Source organism: Gekko japonicus, unplaced genomic scaffold (assembly GCF_001447785.1).
Source record: "Gekko japonicus isolate JY-2015 unplaced genomic scaffold, Gekko_japonicus_V1.1 scaffold1544, whole genome shotgun sequence".
In the NCBI taxonomy this organism is placed as follows: Eukaryota; Metazoa; Chordata; class Lepidosauria; order Squamata; family Gekkonidae; genus Gekko; species Gekko japonicus.
Window position 1 is genome coordinate 319,460 of NW_015173180.1, and position 25,759 is coordinate 345,218.

General features: G+C 42.3%; 1 protein-coding gene across 1 annotated transcript in view; it reads right to left on the minus strand.

Moving 5' to 3' along the window:
- The window catches only part of LOC107119948 (thrombospondin type-1 domain-containing protein 7B-like), a 419,856-nt gene that overhangs the window by 288,954 nt on the left and 105,143 nt on the right, over nt 1-25,759 (minus strand). Inside the window, 4 exon segments of the mRNA XM_015422578.1 lie at nt 4,472-4,575; nt 8,387-8,451; nt 8,453-8,523; nt 13,104-13,219. Coding sequence (XP_015278064.1) covers nt 4,472-4,575; nt 8,387-8,451; nt 8,453-8,523; nt 13,104-13,219 — 356 coding nt within the window.

The following is a 25,759-nucleotide window of genomic DNA, read 5'->3' on the forward strand; positions in this document are numbered from 1 at the left end:
CAAAGAGAATATTCCAAACTGAAGGGCCTTAACAAAGAATTGGCTTTATTATCAACCAACAGCAACTGGCAGCTGCTCCCTCCTCCTCCTCCTCCTCCTCCTCCTCCTCCTGGCTGCTTGCTGTTTCCAGGGTGAAGACAAGGAAGAGCAGCCAGCAGGCTCGGTATGCTACTGCTGCTACTGCCATCTTCGGCCAAGAGGGGTGCAGGCAGCATCGCTTCAGTGCTTGGTGGGAATGGGAGGCAGGCTGAGGTGGCAGTGGCTCCTGCCCGGGGTGGGGCACTGCATATCCGATAGGGGGTGCCACCCTCAGTGCCCCATTGCTGTCTACGGGCCTATTGCCAAGTGACCAAGGAATATGGGTGGGTGGGGGAGAATGGGGAAGAAGGACTTTCTAAAGGACCCTAATGAATCATATTAATTATTGATAAAATGGGGGTAACTTATTTTTCAGCCATTCTAAACATAGCAGTGTACCATGAGCAATTATATTAGATTTCCACTTCTATAACTTTCTTTCCTGATTCTTCTTCATCTCACCACCTCTTTCAGCCCTATATGTTCACATCTATTAGTACTTTGTGAAGTCTCTTCTTTTACTAGCATCTTTCAATCAATCCTTTCTGGGGGTATGTCTTACTTTCCCCTTCCTTATAGTGGTTTAAAATAACACAAGACTTTGTCCAGTCTTTGCAGCGTATGGTTCTGCTCTCTGTGTGGCCACCAGTGATAGATAAATTAATTAGGTGGTTATGGGAGCAACACTTTTATAACTGGTTTCGATCACGCATTTCAGGTCTCTACACTCATGTCAGAGGAAATTATGAGGAAGTACATCCCTCTGTTTAAAACCAGTGGGGCATATAAATACTCGAGACTGGATGAACTGTGCCCCTTTTCTGGAAAAAAAAATCTGAGAAACTTCTACTGAAAAGCAAACGTGGTTTGGTTTTTAGCTTTTAATCACAGCAACTCAGTATGCTTTTGACTACTTCTTGGGGAAATAAAGTTTTTGATCATGAAACTAAACAGATTGCATACCCACTGTACAACATCAGTAAGAAGAAATCATAATGCAAAGAGAAAAAGAAATACAACTGGGAAAGCAATTGCAACACATGGCGCTGCCTTCACACATCTGGAATGAAAAGTCTTGTGGCCAAACCTCCCAGGTAATGTTATTCTCTATTTTCAGCCTCATTCTAAAACATTTACATATCTCCTTTCCTGCATAGACATACACTCCTCTTCTTCTTTTTTATTACTCTCAGATTATGAAACCTACCAAAAATAACAGATTCTCCAAGCTTTAAGCCATATGGTGTTGAAAATATGATAATCATATACTGGGACAGCCTTCCATTTATATTTAAATATATTGGGTAGAGTACTAGAGTTCTAGAAGTAATGCCTAACAACCAGATAAGCTCCTTGCTATATTAAAATTAATATCAATAACTGTTTAACCTCTCAATAACACAAGCCTGATCATATCTGTGCTTGGAAAGTGAAAAGTACTGGGTTCGCCGCATGGAGGACTCGGACAACGACATGCTGTAGCACACGTTTATTTTACTTCACATAGACAAAGACTGACTCTAACGGCCAGCAGGGCCAACTATATTCATATCCACCAGCAACACCCCCCACTCCCATTGGAGGGTTTAAATGTCCCACCAAGGTGGCTATTCGTTGGGGCTGGGGAATCCAGGATCCAAAGTCTCCTTTGTTTTCGGATCCAAGCTCTGGCCTGTCCACGGACCCCTGGAGGCGGTCCACGTACATAACAGAAAGTTACTCCATGTGAATTATCACACAAACACACAAACAAGTGGGGGGCTTCTGGGCTCTGCCACTGCCACGGCTGGGCTCCCAGTGGCTCACAGGCTCTGCCACAGCTGGGCTCAGAGTGGCTCCTGGGCTCCACTGTGGCCATGGCCAGGCCTGCCAGCAGCTCCCCCCCTCCAACACCTCCATGGCCAGGCTACGAGCGACTCCCAGGCTCCACTGCAGCAGCGGGGCTGGGAGTGATTTCAGGGCTCCACCAAAGCCATGGCTTTGCCTGCTGGCAGCTCCCAGGCTCCACTGCCACCAAAGCTGGGCCTGCCAGCAGCTCCTGGGCTACACTGCTGTGGCTGGGCCCATCGGTGGCTTCCAGGCTCTGTTGCTGTCACAGCCACTGCCACTGTAACAACAAGCACTGGGCCCCTCTCCAGCTGCTCAATGACAAGTGGGTTGTCTGTGCATGCGCAGACAACACTTTATTTAATTTGGGGGGATTTAAACCCTCAAATGATTTTTTTTAAACTTTTCATATTTTTCTGAAAACCTAGAGGATCCCCCAAGTTTGCGGGAAAAAACTGTTTGGGGTAATTATGGCCCCGATCCACAGGTTTAGCTATCTGCAGATGGGGGCCAGTCTTGGGAAATACATACATAGATACATCCCAAAAGGATGAATGAGCTAGCACTATGTTGGTTCTTTTTTGTTGTTTTGTTTTGGGGGGAAATGTTTTGCTTCCCCCCCCTTTCATTTCCTCCCCTAAAGCACTGTGGAAGAAGGAATGTTCATATCTCCTTTGTGAATCAAAGGGCCTTGAAAGGATTCCTCCTTTACTGTGTTCTACCCAGGGGTCATTTCCTGCAGGAGCGCACATAAGCGGAGCTCCAGCAGTAAAGAGCCCAGGGGGCGGGCACATACAACACAGGCCCCACCCCCTGCTCCCAGCAGCCCTCAGTCAGAGCAAGAATCAGCCAAGTAAGTTGCAGAGATCCCCCCAGCCCCCCAGTCCAAAACAGTCCAGTGGCACCTTTAAGACCAGGTTTTATTCAGGTACAAGCTCTCCCTCCTCTGTGAGGACAGACCTGCACGTTCCCCCCCCTTTTTGTTGTTTTGTTTTTGGGGAAAATGTTTTGCTTTCCCCCCCCTTTCATTTCCTCCCTTAAAGCACTGTGGAAGAAGGAATGTTCATTTCTCCTTTGTGAATCAAAGGGCCTTGAAAGGATTCCTCCTTTACTGTGTTCTACCCAGGGGTCATTTCCTGCAGGAGCGCACATAAGCGGAGCTCCAGCAGTAAAGAGCCCAGGGGGCGGGCACATACAACACAGGCCCCACCCCCTGCTCCCAGCAGCCCTCAGTCAGAGCAAGAATCAGCCAAGTAAGTTGCAGAGATCCCCCCAGCCCCCCAGTCCAAAACAGTCCAGTGGCACCTTTAAGACCAGGTTTTATTCAGGTACAAGCTCTCCCTCCTCTGTGAGGACAGACCTGCACGTGTTGCAGAGCTCCCCCTGGCCCAAAACAGTCCAGTGGCACCTTTAAGACCAAGTTTTATTCAGGTACAAGCTCTCCCTCCTCTGCGAGGACATATCTGCACATCCCCCCCCCCAATAGCTAGTAATCCGAAACAGCCCAGTGGAGCCTGAGTGGTGGGTGTCGCCTTCTGACACACTTCCGGTGATGTCAGGGGGTGTGGTGTAAGCAAATGAGTTATGCTAACGAGCTCCTGCACCTCTTTTTCTACGAAATGACCCCTGGCTCTACCAATAGATACTATTGCAAACTGAGCCTTCCTCCCCACCCAGAATGAATGCTGCATACCAGTCTTCTCTTTTCTCTTTTTTTTAAAGAAATAAACCCACCAAACATTTTCATTTGAACAATATGTGACATTAATCTGGATTTAACAAGGACAACTTTGTTTTAGTCTTTATTTACACACAGAAACATGCAAGTTCCTCCTCTCTTCAGCTGGGAGGAGTCACATTTTCTAAGTTCATCACACTTAATAGAACCATCAGGTGAGGATTAGATCTAGAAATTAGTGCCCATTGCCAATGAACCATTAACCTAAGAAAGGTATGGTCAGCCAACATCAATGCTATCACAGTTCACAATGTGCCACTTGGTAAGTGCCCTTCTGTGAATACATTTATTACACAGAGGTCCATAAAGACACTCTATGTCACGAAACAAAGAAGAAATTGGTGAAATAACATAAGATCATATATACGCAAATCAATAACAAAAAATAGGAAAATAAGATTGGGGGGGGAAACTAGTCAGAACAACAATCCTACAGAAATATGTTAGAATTACTATAGACATATACTGTCACTCCAACATTGACAAGCTGTAAAACATGTCTGTGCTGTTTTTGGTATTGTGTTACAAAAAGAAATCATTCAAAATACCATGGTTCGAGGGGAAATCAACTTAAGTATTCCTTTTGCATCTCAGCAATTGTGACAAGATTTTAAGAACAACTTCTGTTCAGCATAGCAAAGATGCAAAAGATTTTCCCCCCACTCAGTTACTGAGAGTGAGATATAAAAATACTTGGCTGATCAGATGCCCCACATGAACTACTTACAAGAATCCAAAGACTAGACAGAGGGTGCAAAATGAAATTGGATAATGACGAAATTCAGGAAACCAATGTTTTAGAATATAAAGTCACATGTGCATTCTTACCTCTTGACTGCAAACCACGACCACATGGCTCGTTGACTCCTAGTATACCCTGTCTTATGGAATCTGGCACCAGTACACACTGACTCCATTTATGGGTCTTCCAGCTGGAATAGTAAGAAGAAAAGTTACAACGCTATGATATGATCTTTAAACATAATCTTTTAAAATGAAACAGAGTATTCATCCTAATTGTCACTATTTTTCAGATGCAATTTGTCCAATCAAATGTCAGCATTCCATTCACAACACTACAATGGCTCTCTACATACTGTAGCCATGCTATATCAAAACATTGACAAGAAATGTTAAGGGGATGTGGAGAATGTACAAGGGAAATGGAATTGATACAGATTGGTTGAAATTAATATATTGTGCTTAACTGGTTGTAATTTGATCAATATTTTAGTTTATCTAGCAATGCAGCTGTGAACAGTGAACTTTTGTTAAATACCTTCCCATCAATATAGAAGCAGCTTAGCAATTTTATTCTTTCGATTTATTTATTTAGGCAAAAACTCACAGACTACTGATGCTAGTGCAACACCATTTATCTGCACTCTACTATAACATTTGTTACAATAAAGCTGTAGAATGTGTACAATACTACAGCTTTAGTTTTTAAAGTGTTGTGCCCTGTTTGAGGATAGGGTTGGACACGATCAATTAAACTTCAAAGAAGGATCTGAGAATCACATATTAAAAGTAACATGCCTGGAAAGCTCTTTCTAAACATGCAGGATGCATAGTTTAGCTGGCTCAACGGGTACGCCAAGTTATCAGTTTAAATTCTGAATTCTTATTTTCCTTAATTACGTATGATATATACCATTTACTTGTGTTGCATTACATTTACTAACAGAGAGATGTTCCTGCAGTAGAGAAATGCATTTAACGTTTGCAATCAACTGACAGCCTGATCTTACAGTTCTTTTACTGGTACAGTGCACATATGACAACAGCTACACCAAACGTTTATGCTTGTCAAGAATCAGTGATTTAGTGCTTTGTCTTACTTCCTTGCAACACAGAATCATGGCGTTGGAAGGGGCCATACAGGCCGTCTAGCTCAGTGCAGGTTCAGCCTAAAACATCCCTGACAAGTGTTTGTCCAGACACTGCTTGAAGACTGCCAGTGACAGGGAGCTCACCACTTCCCTAGGCAGCCAATTCCACTGCTGAACTACTCTTACTGTTAAATTTTTTTAAAATCCCTAATATCCAGCTGGCTCCTTTCTGTCCATAATTTAAACCCATTATTGTAAGTCCTATCCTCCGTTGCCAACAGGAACAGCACCCTGCCCTTCTCTAAGTGACAACCCTTCAAATACTAAAAGAGAGTAATCATGCCCCCTCCTCCTCTCCAGACTGAGAAACATAGAAACACTCATGTGCTTTCCAGCCCTGGGACTCGTACAACATATGAATGCTAGGATAAAGCCTTGCCCTACCCTTACGCTTTGTCTTATAAACTCCACATCACAACTCTGTTGTGCAGAGAAGAGAACCAGCTCTAGCACAGCAGCACTGAGGCAATGATCTTCGACCTTTCGAGACTCAGGGTCTTCTTTAAACTCCCATAAAACTGCAAGTGTGGAACGTGACATTGGAATTATATGACGTGAAGAAGGGAAGCCAAAGTTAAGCTCTCTCCAGTGTCCAGGTCATGAATGTGAGCAGCTGACTAAGAGATCTAGGGACAGGAAAACAAGCTGAATTAGGCTTGCCAAGTCCCCCCGGGGGGCGGGAAAACCCCCACCCCAGAGGCCCGTTCCCCACCGCCGGCGGATCGGGCCCCGGGGGGAACCCCACCCCGACGTGCGTGTCACCAGGAAGTGATGTTAAAACACCGGGCACTCTATGGTTTTCCCTCCGATGGTCATAGCCCCACCCCCAGCATGCCCAGCATCCTAAAATCACTTCCTGGTGCGCTCCAGTTGCCGCCCGGGAGTCCCCCGCTGCGGCTGAGAAACGACTTGGCAACCCTAAGCTGAATACCAGGAAGTATACCACAATGAGGAACAAGCCTAGGATAAGAGCTATGTTGGAATCCTTTCTATTGATGAATAGGAATAACTTGCTGTCCTGCTGCTCCATGTTAACACAGGAAGGAAGGATGTGAGACATCTTGGTTATTTATGCACGTGTGCTAACAGCAGGGTTTTTCCAAAAAGCAACAACAAAAAAGAGGAAAGAAATGGGTGGCTGTTCAGGGGCTTGCAACCAAGCAGGTGAGGCTCTGCAACACACCTAAGCGCCCCAACCACTAAGAGATATTGGGTAGCACCAGCATTTTAATAGCTGTTGGGTCACAGTGCTGATGGAACACAAGAAGAGCCCTGCTGGATCAGAACAATGGTCCATCTAGTCCAGTATTCTGTCTCACATGGTGGCCAACCAGTTCCTCTGGATGGCCAACAACACAGGATATAGAGGCTGAGACCTTCCCCTGATGTTGCCTTCTGGCTCTGGGATTCAGAGGGTTAGTGCCTCTGAATGTGGAGGTTCCCCTCAGTCACCATGGCTAGTAGCCACTGATAGACTTATCCTCCATGAATCTGTCTAATCCCCTTTTAAAACTGTTTATTCCTGTGGCCGTCACTACATCCTCTGGCAGCAAATTCCATATTTTAATCACTCTCTGGGTAAAGTAGTATTTCCTTTTGTCCATCCTGAACCAACTACCCATCAGCTGCATTGGATGCCCTTGAGTTCTAGTATTTTGAGACAGGGGGGGAAATATCTTTGTCAACTCTTTCTACTCCATGCATAATTTTATAAACCTCTATCATGTCCCTCCTTAGTCATCTACTTTCTAAACCAAAGAATCCCAGACTCTTCAGCCTTTCCCCATAAGGAAGGTGCTCCAACCCTCTACTCATCTTAGTTGCCCTCCGCTGTATTTTTTCCATCTCTGCAATGTCCTTTTGGAGATTCGGTGACCACAACTGTACACAGTATCTGAAAGGAAGCTGCACAATAGATCAATACAGGCTAATTACAGTATTGGCCATTTTATTCTCAATCCTGTTCCTAATCTATATATCTAATACCCAAGTCGCCCCATCTGTGCGGATTGCTAAATCCGCGCCCCGGGGCGACCTGGGGGGCAGGGAGAGTTTTGTGCACTCTTGGGGCAGTCCCCAGGGGTGCACAAAAATCTAAAAACTAAAAAAAATATCGGGGGGGATATTTAAATCCCCCCGAAAGTGTCAGAGCGTTCCGTGCGTATGCGCACGGAATGCTCTGCGGAGTCCCTCGCACGTCCCACGGGAGCGGGAGGGGGGCAGCCAAGCGCAATGGCTCTCGCGCCGCCCCTTCAGGCCTCCGAGGGTCTGTTCTTGGGGGGGGGAGACAGAGAACGGGGGAAAGACAGAAACGGGAGGGAAGAGAGAGAAGGGGGGAGAGAGAGACAGAGAGAGAGAGACTGGGGGGGAGAGAGAAGGGGGGGAGAGAGACTCCCCCCCGCGAGTATCGCGGGTCCCCCTTGTCATCCCTAACATAGAGTTTTTCACTGCTGCAGCACACGGCACAACATCACCACCATCCCATCCCTCCCTGGGTGGAAGACCGAGAAATCTCATTGTGTTGATAACATCACCTTATAGCCAATCTTATGAACCACAGTGATCCACAGGAACAACATTTCAAAGGGCTCAATGGGCTGCAGTGGGAGCAGGAAATTAGCAAAGGTCGCTCCCCCCATCTTGATATGTAAGCTTTCTAACTGTGTGGCTGTATACAGACTAGAGTACTGCAAACCTGACACTTAGAGATCTCGTTCTTTTGATTATTTAAATTATAATAATAATAATCTTTATTGCATTAGCAAGAAAGCCATAGCAACTGTACAGGATAAAAAAACCCAAAAAACCACACACTTAACATTATCAAATTTGTATATATTATTTAAATTACCTGTACACAGGACAAACAGGGATGTCTTCACATTCTCTTTCTTCAAACAAGGTGTCTGGGCATTCGTTCCTGTCCTCCATTGACAGCATCTTGAATGATAATCCTGTAGCGAGACTGTTTCGTTGTAGTAGAATTACCTGATTTTTAAAAGATGTAGTAGAATGTATTTCTACAAGGGACAGTTAATTCCATGCATTAGGCATCTTGCCTCTTACAGAAGAAGCCACTAACTTGATAAAACCAAAGTCAAGACCTAGTAAAACATACAGTGTATCTGGAATCTTCATGGTTAACACATGGGTATGATTTTTAAAAATGATGTAGATATTCACTTAAAAAAAATTCCATGTGGATATTCAGGGGGAATTGACAGGATTCCATTCTTTGTGCATGTTGGTAGGTGGATGGTGCAGCACAGGAAGCAACCCAAAAGACTAGTGAGGCAGGAACTCTTTGCAGAAGCCATGCTGTTTTTTTCCCTGAGCAATCCATGTGCTTAATAATTCTGTTATCTTTAGTAACAGTTTCTACTAATTTATTTGGAAAAGAAGTTAGGCAAAAGGGCATGCAATTTCCTGGATCCCTTCCAGACCCTTATTTAAAAATGGAGATAATGTTTGCTACTTTGCAGTGCACCGGTTTGGAGGGCAGTTTTAGAGACAAGTTACACAAACTGGTTAGAAGATCAACTTCACTTCTGAGTTCCTTAACCTTCCAGGTGCATGGCATCCAGATAGTTATTGGCTTTCAATGTGTCCATCTCTTAAGACCTTTATCATGTCACCAACAATATATTCCAATATTGCATTATTTCTCCACCAGCAGAAACAAAAACTGAACATTAAATTCTGTTTCAATATCTCTGTGTTGCTTTTCTCCCCAAAGCAGCTCACAACAAATAAGCACACAGCTCCAAACAAAACAACAGTTAACAGATATTCCTAAATTTTCCTTTACTGTAAAACATAATCTTCATTTGAAAGAACTAACGATTAACCAGCTTATATTTTTCTGATCAACAAACGACAGCATCTGCTTTTCAACCCAAATTTAGACAACTGACATTGATGCACTTATTGGGGGGGGGGCGCAATCATATTTACTCCAGAGGCCTTTCGTGTGTGTGTGTGTGTGTGTGTGTGTGTGTGTGTGTGTGTGTGTGAGAGAGAGAGAGAGAGAGAGAGAGAGAGAATATTCCACTTGTGGAAGTGAGAGGAAGGGTAATTTTGCATGATTCTTTCCTCACTGTAGCCTCCTGATCTGCAAGGCTTCTTATCAGTACATTCCCATGACTTAATCTTTCCAAGAATCAAATGAGACTGCCAGTGGAAGGAGACTCTGGGAAAACCCGCATCTGTAGCACCTTCCACTAGCAGCTCGTCAGGCACAACCCATTGCTTCCACGTTCAAATGTCTGCTGAATTTTGAATTATAATTGATTGCACAAATCAATTCCTGTTGTTCAGTTAAAAATGTTGGTGAATTCTATCTCATTCTCTGTTATTTATATTTCTACACTTGCCCTAGTTTTCAGAGTTTTCAGTAATGTATAACATGCAAATTTCAGTGACTAACAATGCAGCACTAGTCCTAAACCCATTGACTCCTTTTAGGATTGCACTGTCTGTATTTCAAAATCAAACTAAGTATTCTTTCTTAGTAACATCAAGAACAAATACCGTAATACCTTTAATAGGTAAGATGGAAGGGTATCAAAAATATGGAGCATTCGCTACATTTTCCTTTAGATTTTTGTTTTAAATTTATGTTTTCCATTATCATGTTATTTCTTTAAGTTCAGTGTCATTTGCACATACTGAAGGTGTATGATAATGCTTTGCTAGGAAGCTTGACTGATGACATTTAACTGAAGGGCAAGCAATAGGTGGGAAAGCTGGATGTAGATTTTCCAGCTCATTTAAAAGTATTTTATCTGACAAAATATATTTGTTTCCATGCCAATGTCTAATTAACTTTTTCTCCCACTGGCTATTTGCTTAAATCCTATTATGCTGGTGCAGATTTAATTTTAAATCAGGCATGTAATACTTGTTCTTCTTTATCTGAAGCTTAAGCAGTCCTCTACTTACCGTTGTTATTATATAAACTCTTTGTGCGTGTATATCACAGTGTTGTCTAAACTTCCAAGTGTGCTGCATTTTTAATTGTACAGCACAAATTAAAGAACCTGCACTCAAGCCATATCAATAACAAATCCAGTGAGCACCAAAATCCCCACAACTCACTTTTAATTTAGAGTCATATTAAAATAATAATGCTGCCAAGGAAGTTAAATAATTAATTCAGAGTGTTTTTTTAATGTACAGGATTATCCAATAAACAAAGCAATTTACTAGTTAATTTATTCCACTTATTCAGACATTGTTCATTGAAAGTATGCAAAATAGACATCTAATTAAAATACTATTCATTGTTTTAAAAATAACCTAGGAAATCTACCAGGAACTGAGTGACGGGACAGAAAATATGAGAGCAAAGATATGAACAAATATAACTTTTGCACAGAGAGTTAATTGGATATAGAATTTGCCATTATAAATATCAGTGGAGCACGCTGCATAAAGCACATGTAAGAACTATACTGGGGGAAAGCTTATCTAGTAAGAAACTGCATTTTAATTACAATGGTATAGCTGTTATCTTTTATTTTTGAAGGAAAATATAATTCTCTTGAGGGCTCACTGATTTTTCCAAAACACTGATGAAAACATGACACCCATTTCCCCCCAGTTCCTAAAACCAGCCTTCGTTTCACTACTTTATGCAAACTACTTTTTCTAGGAGAGGATAAGTCTAAGAGAATGATCCTTCCTGGGTAGCTAGCATTTTATTTGATATTCAGCACCATCACACTCTACACCCCTTCCTACAGAATCACTGAGTATTTTGAAAGACTGGGCAATGAATAGTTTTCATTTTCAAAAAATGAAGTAGTGAGAACGACTTCACACCACAACTAATTTAAATGATATTATTTGGATTTGTTTGGATATATTAACCATACCTTTCTCAAAATATGATTTGACCAAACAGCTCAGCTTAGATAATGTTAAACTGACCCAATTTACAGCCAGCTTAAAAACCAGTTTTTAAACTTGACCTATGGTAACATGCAATTGAGCTATCTAAATCCAGACCTTTAATGTGAGACCAGGCATTAGTGTGTGCTGTCTGGTGGATCTCATGAGAATTTCCAGGCTTCCTGCTGGATAGTGAACATGGAGAAGCTGTGTTTGTGCTGTCTACACGAATGCTATGGGTTGTGTTATTGCAGCAGGCCATTGCATAAGGGAGACTGCAACACACATGTAAGTAGTTAACAGATGGAGACACTAGTTCAGCTGCATTTCTGTGTCAATGCTGGATTATTAGGAGCCCAGCAGAAGCTGTTCATGCTCTTGAGGAGCTCATGCTGGGACCTCTGGCTAGTTTGAACCAGTTAGTCAAAGCAAAGTCAAATTTGCCATCCAGGTATTGAGACTGCATTATGAATCCCCGGTTTAAAAGGAGTAAGCAAAAATGAGATCAACAGTAGGTGCATCGGCAGTAGTAGTAACAGATGGTGTTATGACGTGAACATGAAAATGCTTTGGAATCAGAGCTTCAAATAAAATTTGAAAGCTTTTTTGAGATTGTTCTTCTATAATACAAGAATCCATAGATCACTGCATCCATGGCACTCAGGTGAGCCACAGGAAACTTTTAAACTATGGCAACAGGTTGCATGTTAACAGTACAATCCTAAGGACACTTGAGAATAAGCCCCACTGAATAGCCCTGATAAGATTTTGAACAGACCACCAGTTTTGTTGAAGGGCTGCAGTGGCTCAAAGGTTAAGACGCTGAGCTGCCGACTGGAAGATCTGTAGCTCGGCAGTTCGAGACCTGAGTGCCACGTGACGGAGTGAGCTCCCGTTTCTGGCCCTAGCTCCTGCCAACCTAGCAGTTCGAAAGCAAGGAATTGCAGGTAGGTACCACTTTGGGGGGAAGGTAACAGTGTTCTGTGTGCCTCAGCATTTAGTCATGCCAGCCACATGACCACAGAAATGTCTTCGGACAGCGTTGGCTCTTCAGCTTGAAAATGGAGATGTGCACCGCCCCCTAGAGTCATATTCGACTGGCTTTCGAGCAAGGGAAACCTTTACCTATACCAGTTTTGTTAATAATTTGTATTTAAGGTTTTATCCGATAGGAAATGCACAGGTTAGAACTTAAGCAAAGAAAATCCTGGAATTGCAGTCTCCACGACTTGTGAGCTTGCCACTCCATTTCCTTTTGGCACCGTGCCCATTCTTAGATTGTGAATGTGCAAGTAGACCCTTATGTTCTTAACTCATTTTGTAGAGCACTTAAAAGCTACATGCTTACAAATTAATGATCTTGTAATATTAAGAGATTAGGTGGTGATTTGGAAGTTATGGCAAGCAGTGAGTGCAGACCCATGTAGTTCTTCCCAGCATGCACTACTTCGTAGTAGCAATACAAGTCAACATCAGTGTAATGAAAGTTGATCCACAGGATCAAAATGTCTGACTGGAAAATCCATAAAGTCCGACATACTTGATACTAAATATTAAAAGTACAACCATTTATGATTGGTGCTGATATCAAAGCTGGCTGAGCAGATTTACGACTGAAGGTGGGAAAGGAATAGGGTATTTTCAGGTATCATCTACTCCCTTTTACAGACGCTTACCGTGTTGGCAAACAGTAGGACAGCTTGTCCATTCACTGAAAGGAGTCACCACACAATCTTTTTTGCACAGGAGCAGACATGGGCGGACTATTTCTGGTCTGATGGATTCTGGGCACCTATCAACACAATTGGAAATGTAACACATGAGAGTCCCTAAAAGGAACAAAAATTATTTAGGAAAAAAAATGTTCAAATAAATAACAACATGAAGCTCCCTATGAAAGAGATCTACATTTACTGTTTAACTTATTTTCATTTTTTAAAAGTAACAATTATATGAACAAGTCTTGGGTGCATGAAATACCATTAAACCAGGGCTCATAAATTGTACTTGCCTGGGCGCATGTCACCTACACTGGCCAGTGAGAGCGGGAGAGCAAGTAAAAATGCAGGAAGCTACTAACTTTATGAATATTGCAAAGCTGATGACGTTCTTTTGTTTACTAGCAAGGTTGATTAAATTATTATATCGGCATCTTAAATATTTTGTTATTTTTCTAATGCATGTCACTGTATTTATTTATTTATTTATTTATTTATTTATTCAAATTTCTATTCTGCCCTCCCTGCAAACTGGCTCAGGGCAGATTACAGACAATAGTTGAGCCATTTGGCTGCACAATACAATAAGAATAAAGAAGCAGTTAAAACATTAAAACAGCATTTAAAACAGACTGCATGAAAGCTGGTGCCACCGGACTGTATGACTGGATTGGTCACAGAATTGTTAGTGTCATTTATTTTCTTGTAAATGTAAAGTAAGCAAGACACATTTACCATCAACTAATGACATGGTTTATGATGTATTGTCGAAACATTGTCAAAACACATCACATTTATTTTTTAAAAATCTGCTTTTCATTATTATTCATTAAGTAGTAGTGTTCCTATTTTGTTTCTACTGTCTGTCCCCCAGGCACTCCAAGACAGATCAACCAGAAAATTGGCATATCCTTTAGTATGGAATGATAGAACACACTAAACAGAAATAATCATTTATTAAAGGAGTTTTACAGTGCAATCCTAAGCAGGGTTACACACTTCAGTGGCAGCACCAACATAGCTGTTCAAGAACTGCATGTTTTGCTTGAAGAACATGGCCTTGGGCCTTCTTGCCACGCATTACAGAGAACATAGGTTGGGTCTGGGCCCCTCCCTGTATTAGATGTAACATATGAGTTGTGAGTTCTCAGTTCCTGAACATGCAGGACCCAATTAGGATCAGGAGCACCAAGTATGTAACGTAGGGTTGCCAGCGGGGTGCCCTCAAAACAGTGGGAGCTTTTGGGGGCAGAACCCTAGAAAAAGCAGCATTATAGGTGATGTGACATCACACAGAGAAAACCTGGAAGTGATGTCACAGCCACCCCAGGACAGTCAAGAAATCCCCCAAATTTCTACCAAATCTTAGACTATATTATGAAGCGGTCTGCCTAACCTGGATAGATAAATGGGTGAAACTTGAAGATGAGAAATTGTTGGGGTTAGAGGGACATGACTGTAGATTTGGTTGGCATGCATATATGTGGTATGACAAGATAAAAATGGATAGTTTTTTTAAACTTCACTTGGTGAGGAAAGCTTTATATATGGTATGGACGAGATATAAGAAATACCAAAGTGATGAAAGACCATTGTGGATTGTACCAGTAGAGGTGTTGACATCTTACTCAAGGCAACGAGGTAGAGACTGGTTGCCGTACAGAGACTTAATTAAAAAGGAGGGAACAGAATGGGTAATGAAAAAGCAGAATGATATTGACTATGACTATGAATGGTTGAAATATATGCAGATTTATGATCTTTTTAGATCAGACAAAAAAAACTATGGTTTTAGAGAGGAAAAAAATGAAATTGAAAAGGTTTGGGAGAGTGGAGGAGGAAAAAATATTTCTAAAATGTATAAGGTGTTGTTAAAATGGTATACTGAAGATGAAACTGTTAAAGAACAAATGTTAAAATAGGCTATTAATATGAATAAGGAAGTGGTTATGGAAACTTGGGAATATTTGTGGAAAAACTCTATTAAGATCTCGACATGTACTAATGTTAAAGAAAATTGTTATAAGATGATGTATAGGTGGTACATGACACCTAAGAAGATTGCAAATATGAATCAAAATATGTCAAACAAATGCTGGAAATGTAAGAGGCATGAGGGCTCATTTTATCATATGTGGTGGACTTGTGAGAAAGCTGTAGACTTTTGGACAAAAGTCCACAATGAAATGCAAAAAATACTGAAATGTTCTTTTAAAAAAGCACCGGAAATTCTGCTTTTGGGACTCAAAATGGAAGAAGTCAATACGACTAAAAAAACTTTACTCTGGTACCTGATAGTGACAGCGAGAATGATTTATGCTCAGTTTTGGAAGACAGAAAAGGTACCAGAGGTTGAAGAATGGATACAAAAAGTTCTGTTCATGGCACAAATGGATAAGATTACAAAAAAACTGAATAACAAAGAAGACGATGAGTTTTTTGGAGAATGGAATGACTTTAAAATTTATCTGGAAAAGAACTGGGATGTGAAACAAAACTTAATATGTTTAGATCAATATTAAGTCAAATGATGTTATCTTTAGACTGTAATGATGAGAAACTGATAATGTTGATGATATGAAGTAATTGGAGCAGGGGTGGAAGCATTGCGGGAAGCCATTGGAGGGAGGGGAGGAACTGGGAATGGGGTAGACAATTGATAGAATGAAATGTTTTATATGTTGTATTCCTGAGAAAATAAAAAAATTTGTTTACCAAAAAAAAGAAAAGAAAAAAAAAGAAATTCCCCAAATTTCAATAGTAAAGGCTATAGAGATTTGAGGAATTCCTAGAACACTGCAGGGTGGTTGTGGCATCACTTCCAGATTTTCACCAGAAGAGGTACCATGATACATACAGTGTTGTTCTGTCCTCTGTTTTGTTTCCACTGCCCAAAGAAAAACAGCAGGAGGGTGGCCGCAAAAGTGGAAGAATGCCTGTTACCACTGGGTAAAGCAGCAACCCTAGTGTAAAGAAGGGGTTAGGGTTTGTATCAGCATTCTTCCACTGATGGGGGCCTCTGGGGCCAGCAAGAGAAACAAAGGGAGATGAAAATGGTGCCACACAAAATGTCAATGTCACATTCAGGCAAAACCCCAGGTGCAACATCAGAGGTCAAATAATGCCTTAGAAACTGGAAACCCTATTGGCTGATGTGCTAATGATGCATCCAAGTTTTTGTCCAGATGTGATGTTTGTATGTAGTGTAGTCTCACATCTGCCCCTTGACCCAACTCCAAAGCTCCCAATAGAGCCAGGCAGTGGACTGACATCCCCACTGCTGCAATATTTTCCCAGCCTGAAATATTCCCAGGGGTTGTTATTTGGCATGTTGGAGAAATCCATGTGTATCCCATGGAATTATAGGGCTCTTTTTGTAGCAGGAACTCCTTTGCATATTAGGTGACACACCCCTAGTGTAGCCAATCTTCCAAGAGCTTACAGTAGCCTCCGTAAAAAGAGCTCTGTAAGCTCTTGAAGGATTGGCTACATTAGGGGTGTGTCGCCTAATATGCAAAGGAGTTCCTGCTACAAAAAGAGCTAAACAGTGCCCTCCGGGACTGTTTCAGGATGAAATGGCACAAGGGGGAAGGTTGAAGCCCCTTCTTTATTTGTGTTGTAGTTCTGATCCTAATCAGGCACTGTATATTTGGGAATTGAGAAGGACCAGTAACTCCTGTGCAGTTGGGAACCAGTAACTCATGATGCAAGGCGGGGACCCAGTCCTCTTTTATTTAAAAGTCCTGACATATTCTGCTGCAAGAATACTTTCATTCGTGCTTTCTGCTGTACCCCCCCACCCCTTGTGAGCTCATCTTTTACCAGATCCCTGCAGCCTAATAATCTCTGACTGCTAGCTTTAAACCTTTATTTCCAGTCTCTCAATTTACAATATAGCTATGCAAATAAAATTCAAATGTCACCAGTTCCTAATTTGAATTATGTGAAGGAGGGAAAAGGGGCAAGCTGTCTATGATGAATGACATCAGCTGTTCTATGATGGGACAGTAAGAAAGAATTAGCTTTTCAAAGTCTTAATTTCCATGTAGATAGATTGCTGAAGAAACACCCACTACGAAAAAAAAACATCCCACCAATCAGCACCTTAATCACTGAGCCTTTAAAATATAGTAGGACCCCAGTATCAGTGAAATACCACACCGGCCTCTTCAGTAGATATTCATGTAAAATATAGAATATCGTCCAACAAAAAAGTTTTTAAAATCAATCCAAATGAAAGAGAAATGTAACCTTTTAATAAATTCATATATTGTACTTGGAAGAATTCTCAGTGTATAATGCGTTTTTTGGTTTCCATTATCTCTTTGGAATGTAAACCTATAGAAATGTATTTCTAGGTTCTATTCATTTTTCTACCCACTTGGAAGTCCGTAAAATAGAAAATGAATTTAGCTCTCACCTCCTTCAAAGTAATAGGAAGGAAAATCCCCATTTCATAAATTCAGTGCAGTAACACAAATTGAATATTTATGCAGATACGTAAATCTTATTTTTGAAGTTACCCTGCGGTTAAGCATTGCCATGGCAGCTTTTAAGGAAGGACTGGATGTTTAAATTTTCATAACTAGTCAAATGTGATATAATAAGCTGGTCCAGTCACAAACCATTATTCTGCTCATTATTGTAATTAATTTCTAGCAATCCCTATTCGCATACCGTAGGCCTCAAGCAGCATAAGTTCTGCATGGGTTAAGAAGGATCAAGAACTGAGAGCTTACAGAAAGCTGAAGGGCTAAGTGCATTATCCTGCAAAGTCCATCTTCAGCATGCAAACTCAGCAACAAACACGTTCAAGAATCAGTGCTTTCTGAATCAGTTTCTGCTGTATGATCCCTAATAAAATATGGCATTTGTTTGCATATATACAGGGGTCATTTCGTAGAAAAAGAGCTAGGGGAACTCATTAACATAACTCATTAGCATATGCCACACCCCCTGACATCACCGGAAGTGTGTCATAAGGCCACACACCCCGCCCCCAATGGTCCTCGCCGCCGCCGCCGGCCTTGCAGCTCCACTGCCGAGCCCCATGAGGGGCCCGGCGGTGGACCTGCAAGGCCGGCGGGAGTACAAGGAAGCCCCGCGAAGGCCCTCCCTGGCCCCAGGCAGTCAGGGGTGGGGAGAGGCAGGGAGGAAGCAACTTACCCTCCCTCTTCTCCTGCCCCCTCCTGGCTGAATGAGGGCCGGAAGCGGGGCGGCCGGAAGCAGGGGGCGGGGCTTCATCATGTGCCCCCCTTCCTCACCCGGGGGAACTGCGATCCCCCGGGATCCCCCCCGAAATGACCTCTGCATATATACTTGCTCCAAATACTGCAGTGGAACATTCTCGTCACGGTCCCCCTTGTCTTCAAACTCACTGCTATGCTTACAATTCCATGGGTTTCCCACCGTTCTTCAAAATAGTACACCAAACTATATACGGATTTTGGCTACTACACCCCAGCCACCCCAACCGGAGAGTTCGACAGGGATAACCAAGTCTTCTGAAATATCAAGCTGCTCTGGAGAAACCTCAATGGCAAGCAGTGAGGACCAGGGTTTACTGAACCACAGGGAACAGCCAGAAGTCCCTGAATAAAGGGGGATCAGTTTTGTTCATTCGGGACTAAGATGAAGATGAGAACTGACCTGGCAGACCAAAGATGCAAGTTCAGCTGAAACAGGTGTTATCATAGCTAGGAGGCAGAGACAGAATTCCGGGAGGGGGGTGGGAATGCCTGGTAGACTCTTTCTGGAAAAATAAATACTAAATATATGTGGAACAGAGTATTTGGGATGGTGGTTAGCATGGCCTTAACTTATGGGTGGCACCTTAAGGAGCCAAAAAAGGTGCCAGTTCTTTAGCTGGAGGCACTCCTAGGCTCATCAATGTGGAGGTTTTGAAACCTCTGCCTCTTTGTTCCCTTTGTGATATACACATGAGTCCAGTGTTCCCTCTAAGCTGAGTTGGTGTGAGTTAGCTCACAGTTTTTTAGCCTCTGACTCACCTGTTTTTGCCTTAGCTCAGGAAGGATGGCTCCAGAGCGAACTAATTTATGCAGTAGCTAAATCGCTCGCTCACAACTTTAATGCTAGTGGCTCACAAAGTAGAATTTTTGCTCACAAGACTCCACAGCTTAGAGGGAACATTGCACATGACATATTATGTATGCATGTATGCATTTAGATATTTTGCTTTTCTACCCAAAGGGGACCCAAAGTATCTCACACTGTTCTTTTCTCCTCCATTTTCCCACTACAACAACCTTGTGAGGTAGGTTAGGCTGAGAGAGAGTAACTGGCACCAGGTTACAAAGCAAGCTTCATTGGTGAGTAGGGAATCTCCCATATCCTTGACCGTCATTCTAACTACTACACATTATACATTGGCTTTTCCCTCTATTGTTTTACCAAACCCACACTGGAACAGAAATTCCCTTCTGCATTGCATGCCACTTTCACTTTCTTTGATCGTTGGGTTTATGGTACCTTCTGCATAGATTTATGGCCGTTCAGGGGTGACTTCTCATTCAGTAGGGCGGTGCTCTGGGGTATTTGAATGTGATTTCGAGCTGCACCTTTGGTAAAACAACGGAGGGAAAAGCCAATGCCGATTGGCCCTGTCGGCTCTCATTACAGCTGTCGTAAGGCATACCGGGTCGGCAGAATGGCACTCCCAATGCCTGCTCGTATTATACACCACTCACATAGCATTTTAAGGAGAGCCTTCATTGTTTTCACCCTCTTGATAAATCTGATTTATTACAGTTACAGAATGATGGCTATAAATCAGTGGCTCACATACTGTAACAGTTACTCTGGAATATGAAAAATGCTGCTCCATTCACAGGAGACCGGATGGCAGGCAGCTCCCTTCTACTCCTAACTCCTGCTTTCTGACAACAAAACCTCAAAGGGAAAATCAATTAGTTTCCCTTCCTAGTATCTATATGCACATAGAAATGTTTCTTCTACTTGAATGGGAGACCACCAAGGAAGACCCGGTTGTTAAGCAGAGACAAACCGCCTCTGAACGCCTCTTCCCTTGAGAACCCTACAGGGTCGGCGTAAGCCAGCGGCAACTTGACAGCACTTCCCACCACACGTTTCTGCTAGAACAAGCCTGGCTGTGATTCTACTTACATATACATTTTAGTCCCAACGTTTCCTTGAGGTTTTATTAGCTTTAGGATGAATGGTTTCTTTTATGATTCCCCACAGAGGCAGCTTCCCACTGAGATGGTTTTGATTCCATTACGTTATTGTCTCACTTATCTGTGGCAGAAATCGGCCAAGTATAGTGGCTTAAAATACTGGAATCTGGAAGACTCTGATTCCAGATGTGGGAGATACAGATTCAGATCCCCACTGTGCCGTGATGCTCACAGGGGCCAGTCTCCCTCCCAGATCAACACACCTTGCATGGTGGCTATGTGGCCCAGGCGGAATAGAACAATACTTCTCGTCGCTTCCACAAGACCTGACTCCTGTTGTTTTCCCTTGGGGTCCACTGCCTTGATTTGTAGACTAGAGTCAGGGCTATTTTTGGGCAGGAACGCACAGGACAGAGTTCCGGCTGGCTTCAGAGTTGGCCACGCCCACTACAGCCAAAACATCTGTGTGCGTGGCTACAGAGGGCAGGCATGGAGAGCGACCCCCCACAGTGACTCTGAGGCGGGCGGGCCAGGGGGGCCCCTGGAAGGATCGGGGAGGCATTTAAATCCCCATGCCTTCCCTGGCCTGTCCAAGGGCTGGCTTGCCCGGGCTCCCCACAGCCGTGGGGTGCCTGGGCAAGCCAAGGGAAGGCATGGGGGTGTGACCTTATATGTTAATAAGCTGTGCTGTCAGGGGTGTGGCCTAATTATGCTAGCCAAGGAAAGGCAGTTTAAACTGCCTTCCCTTCCCGGGGGAGGCTTACCCGGGCTCCCCAAGGGAAGGCATGGGTGTGTGGCCTAATCTGCTAATGAGATTCCGCTGTTGGGTGTGGCCTATTATGCTAATGAGTTCCTGCTGGGCTTTTTCTACTAGAGTCATAACTGGTTGTAGCCCTACTGATAACACAGGAGACATGTATTCATGATGAATACTCTTGCTTTGTCCGGCTGAATACGTGTTATCTAAAAAGGATGTGCAACCGTAGAATGTAGAAAAAAAGTAGCATGGTCAGCAATAGGCAACCTAAGAACTGTGCATGTACCAAAAGTTGAACAATGAAAATCATATTACAGTGGCACAGCTGTGAGTGACACTGGGAAGGGTATAAGACCCAGCAACACCCAGAATAACGTTGAACTCTTTGGCTTTTTGCTAACCTGTTCCCTTTTCATTCTGGAATAAAAGTCTTTCCCTTGATACTTGCATCCTTGGCTGTGGTGTGTTTTAATTTGACCGGAGCAGTCCAAGAGCCTGCTTTGGCAACAGCTGTGAGCGTAAAATGGGGAAGGGGGGACAGATGTATGCCACTCTGGTCTCCTCCGAGGAATGGCAGGAAAAAAGTGAGCTAAATAATTAAATACTCTGAATCCCAGCTCTAGCTGCCAGAAAAGTTCTTCTATCCAACCAGAGCCAAATGTCTTCAGTTAGTGGGTGTTACATGATCATAATGCTTCATCTTTGCTGAAGTATTAGATTTCTGACTTCGTAACGTGCCTGGTTATGCATCTTAATCAATGATGTACACTACAAAACTGCTGGGATGGATCCAATCAGGTTTTCCACTGATGAAAATGAAAGGAATGGTCCCTTTTGAGCACTCAAAGAGGTTAAGCTGGGGATAATGAAACTTGCATGGGCAAAAGTTATATGAAACAGGTATTGTCATACGGAGGACAGTTAAATGAGATAGGCTTGAACAGCTGGTTGGTTCCACTACCCTTTCTATAGTGCTGTTCTAAGTTAGTAATTTTGAATTTCAATTTTAAGTGGACCGCAACTCTGCGTTGTGAAGCAACTTCCCCAAAGAAGTGAATTTGTACACTGTCCTCTCAATGGATTTTAAGAGTTTTGACCTTATTCATCGGATCATATGCTAAGGAAAAATATCTTAAACCTTTGAGATGTGAGTACTTAAGAGATCTGCAGATAAAATGAATCTACCAGATTTCATCTGTAGAGCCCTTAGCCCCAATTCTTAATTTAAGAGTCTGGCTGTTCTGTAATCCAAGCAGAGATGGCAGTTATCCACTTACAGTGTGTTTTATGACAGGTTCAGTTATATGATTAACACTGGAGTAACTAACCCCCATTCCAATCTAGTCTCATGGGATGCCAGAGCAAAGAAAAGGGAGCACTACCTCTGAAAATGACACCCAGCTCCATCCTACAGTGCCTCCCTGATCCATACCTGCTCTTAGTATGACTCTTATTTCTTATCTCCATCTGCACAGGTACACTGCAGAATAAATATAGTGTAATCTGATAAAAGGCTGCAATAGGTAAAATCACATTTTTTCCAAAATTTCCAAATGTGTTTGAGGTACTTTGTTATCATGCTTCAATTTTAAGACTCTCTCTGATTTATCAAACCATTCTGATATTCAGTCCAAATAATTTTATTTACCCCTTAAGCTCAGTATTCCTCTCCTGAGTCTTCTTCATCAGGGAAAAAGAAAATAGGTTTTAAACTATGTATGTATGACACTTAAATGAAATAAAGCAATGCTGAGAAACCTCCTGCTTGTCAATGGACACTAGACAGTCCAGTTTCTCACTTAATTAATCTCATTAACCTAAAGAATTTTTATTAATTTTACTGAAGTCAACACAGTCTGCTCATTTTTAGCAGAACTGTTCTGAGGGATACAATAGGAATTAAAAGTAGGTTGTAATTCCGGAGACTCATTAACAGTGCAAAAAGTAATTAGCAATATCTTGCTTTTCAAAAAAAGTATTTGGGGAAACATCTGTGCTTTTCACTTTTCTGAGCTACTAAAGCAAAGCAGAAGGTTAGGTCATGCACAGTGCTAAATATGTTCAAAAAAACCCCACAGGGTAACCTTGATACAATCGACAGCATGGTGCATATGCTGGATGTGCCTTTTCTTTTCAGAAGAAGTCAATAAATGCTAGATTAATCTCTATACTTCTCCAAAATATATACTAGGATGTTTCTGTTTGAATCCTGACTGTAGTCGAAAGGCATTCATATAAGTACAAGGATGTTTTCTTACAAGTTTATTTTTTTTGTTCTTTATTTAAACTCATTTCAGTTATTACAGTTATAGCACTCATGTCTTGCAAAAGCAGAGATCACGTGACCGGCTATGTTCCTGATACATGTGGCTGCCACTTTGTATGAACAGAGCAACATGAATATTTTCCAACTCTGATACATGCAAACATGTACTTGCAATAAATCTGGATTTCAAACTGCATTAATCCAAGTTCGAAAATACATATGTTGCCCTATCCATACAAAACCGCAACTGTGTGTAATGACAGGATTATTTGTGCTTATTGTGGCAACACAATCCAAGAAGGTTATTTGTGGACCATTGGTTGAATTTTTATATCTACTGGGCTAGTGATTGCACTAAAAAGATTGTATGTGCATATTTACTTGGTGCCTGGTTATTTTTCTACTGAACAATTTTCTTTATGGTCCTAATTGAAATTGTATTATGCATACATTTTTGATTGTGTTTTTATGAGTGTAACTACTTACCATCTAGCCACAATTGTATGACCTCTGAGGAAGGCCGATCCGGCCGAAACGCGTCAGGTCATTTGTTTTAGCCCTGGTTATGATTATGAATTATGTATATTGGCTGTAATTGGGCCCCTATATATGTTTTAATTTGATATTATCAATAAATACATGTACTTCTTTTTATGAATAGGTTTTAATATTGGCCCTCCTTTCCACTAAACCTTTGTTTAGTTTTGGAATTCTTTGTTAGGTTTGGTTTTTTTCCCTTTTTTTCCCTTTCTTGTTCCTGCAGGATTGCAGGTAGCACCATCTCTCCTTGCACCCAAACTTGACATTAATAGGATTTTAGACAATTTGCATGCTGCCAATAACATACTCAAAACTCACAGTTCTAAACATAATATATGTTCAAATTTATTCCAAAGACCTACAGAAGTGGCGTTAGCATTGTTTGTTGAGATAGAGAGTTCCACAGCCTGGAGGCGGAGGCTGAAAAAGTCCTCCTGAGAGTTTCTGCCAATCTTAAATTCAAGTTTCCCCAAGAAATCCCCATTCATCCATCTTAAATCTCAACATGGGTGATATGAGAGCAGGTAGTCCTTCAGGTACCTTGGAACTAGAGGCCACCCAAGAACCCACGCACCCACCCACGAACGAACCAACCAACCAACCAACCAACCAACCAACCAACCAACCAACCAAAAAAAGACAATCATGCTGCTGAAAAGAAAACTCTGGAATAATAGGTTATTTTTGTTTTTTAAATCAGCTAATCTACATGCCAATAAAGGTTATCTATCTACCATCTACTAATCGGCTAATCAATTTTAAAGGCTCTACATTTTCAGTTTTATCCTCAACAACCCACTGAGGTAGCTTACAGTGAGATACAGGACTGGCCAAATGCACCCAGTGAGATGCATGGCTGAGATGAGTTTTGAGACCAGATGTCTTCAGTATGAATCTGACACTCTGGCCACCATCCCACTGGCTATCTGGCATACTGGCAGTCTTTTATTTTCATCAGTTATCACAAGAACTCAGTCTTCTTTTATAACATAGAGATGTTTGATCAATTCAGGGATTTCTTGGCAATTTCTGAAGGCTATGCATTACGAATTCACTTATATTCCATCTACAACCATAGTTTCGTGAACCAGCTGTGATGGACCATCAAGGGTTAATGCCAAACAGAATCTGAGAACCTTTGAGTGGAAGGTGTATTCCACCGGGAGCCAGTGCAGCTGGCACAGAAAAGGTTGAATATGTGCTGGCCAAAATGGGTACCCACTCCTTAAGAGTGGGGGGGCACCCTACCCTACCTCCAATATTAAAGGGCAGTGGCGGCAGCTGAACGATGCAGTGAATCGATGAGAACATGGCGACGGATCGGCAGCAGACGGCAGGCGACTCGGGAGGCGATTGGAGGCGGCGTGGAGGCACGGTGACATAAGCAAGGTCGGAGCCTCGGGGACAGAGACCAGTTGCGACCTCATCGTGCAGCCGCGCACCATAAAAAAAAACGACCATCCCAGGAAGCCGAGCCGAAGAGACGGAAAAAGACCTCCGCCGAAGGACACTACCGCCTGGTCCTAGCAAGACCCCACCACAGAAAGACCTATGCTGCATAGGTGCCTGGTAAGGCATCCATCTCCCGATATGTATGTGGCCCTAGTTAGGCGATTAAATATATATGTGTAAACCGCTCCGAGCCTCCGGGAAGGAGTGGTATAGAAATGTTATGTAATAATAATAATAATAATAAGAAGAAGAAGAAGAAGAAGAAGCACTGACTGTGGAGTGGGAAGGAAGCGAAAGATCCAGGAGGATCCTTATTCAAGGGGGGAAAAAGGAAATAGTTTCTAGTAAACAGAAGTGACTCTGGGTCTGTGTATAAAGATGGATTTTGGGAACTTGGTTGTATGTTCCTTCCTTCTAAACTTTACGTATTGGTGAAACTCAGAAA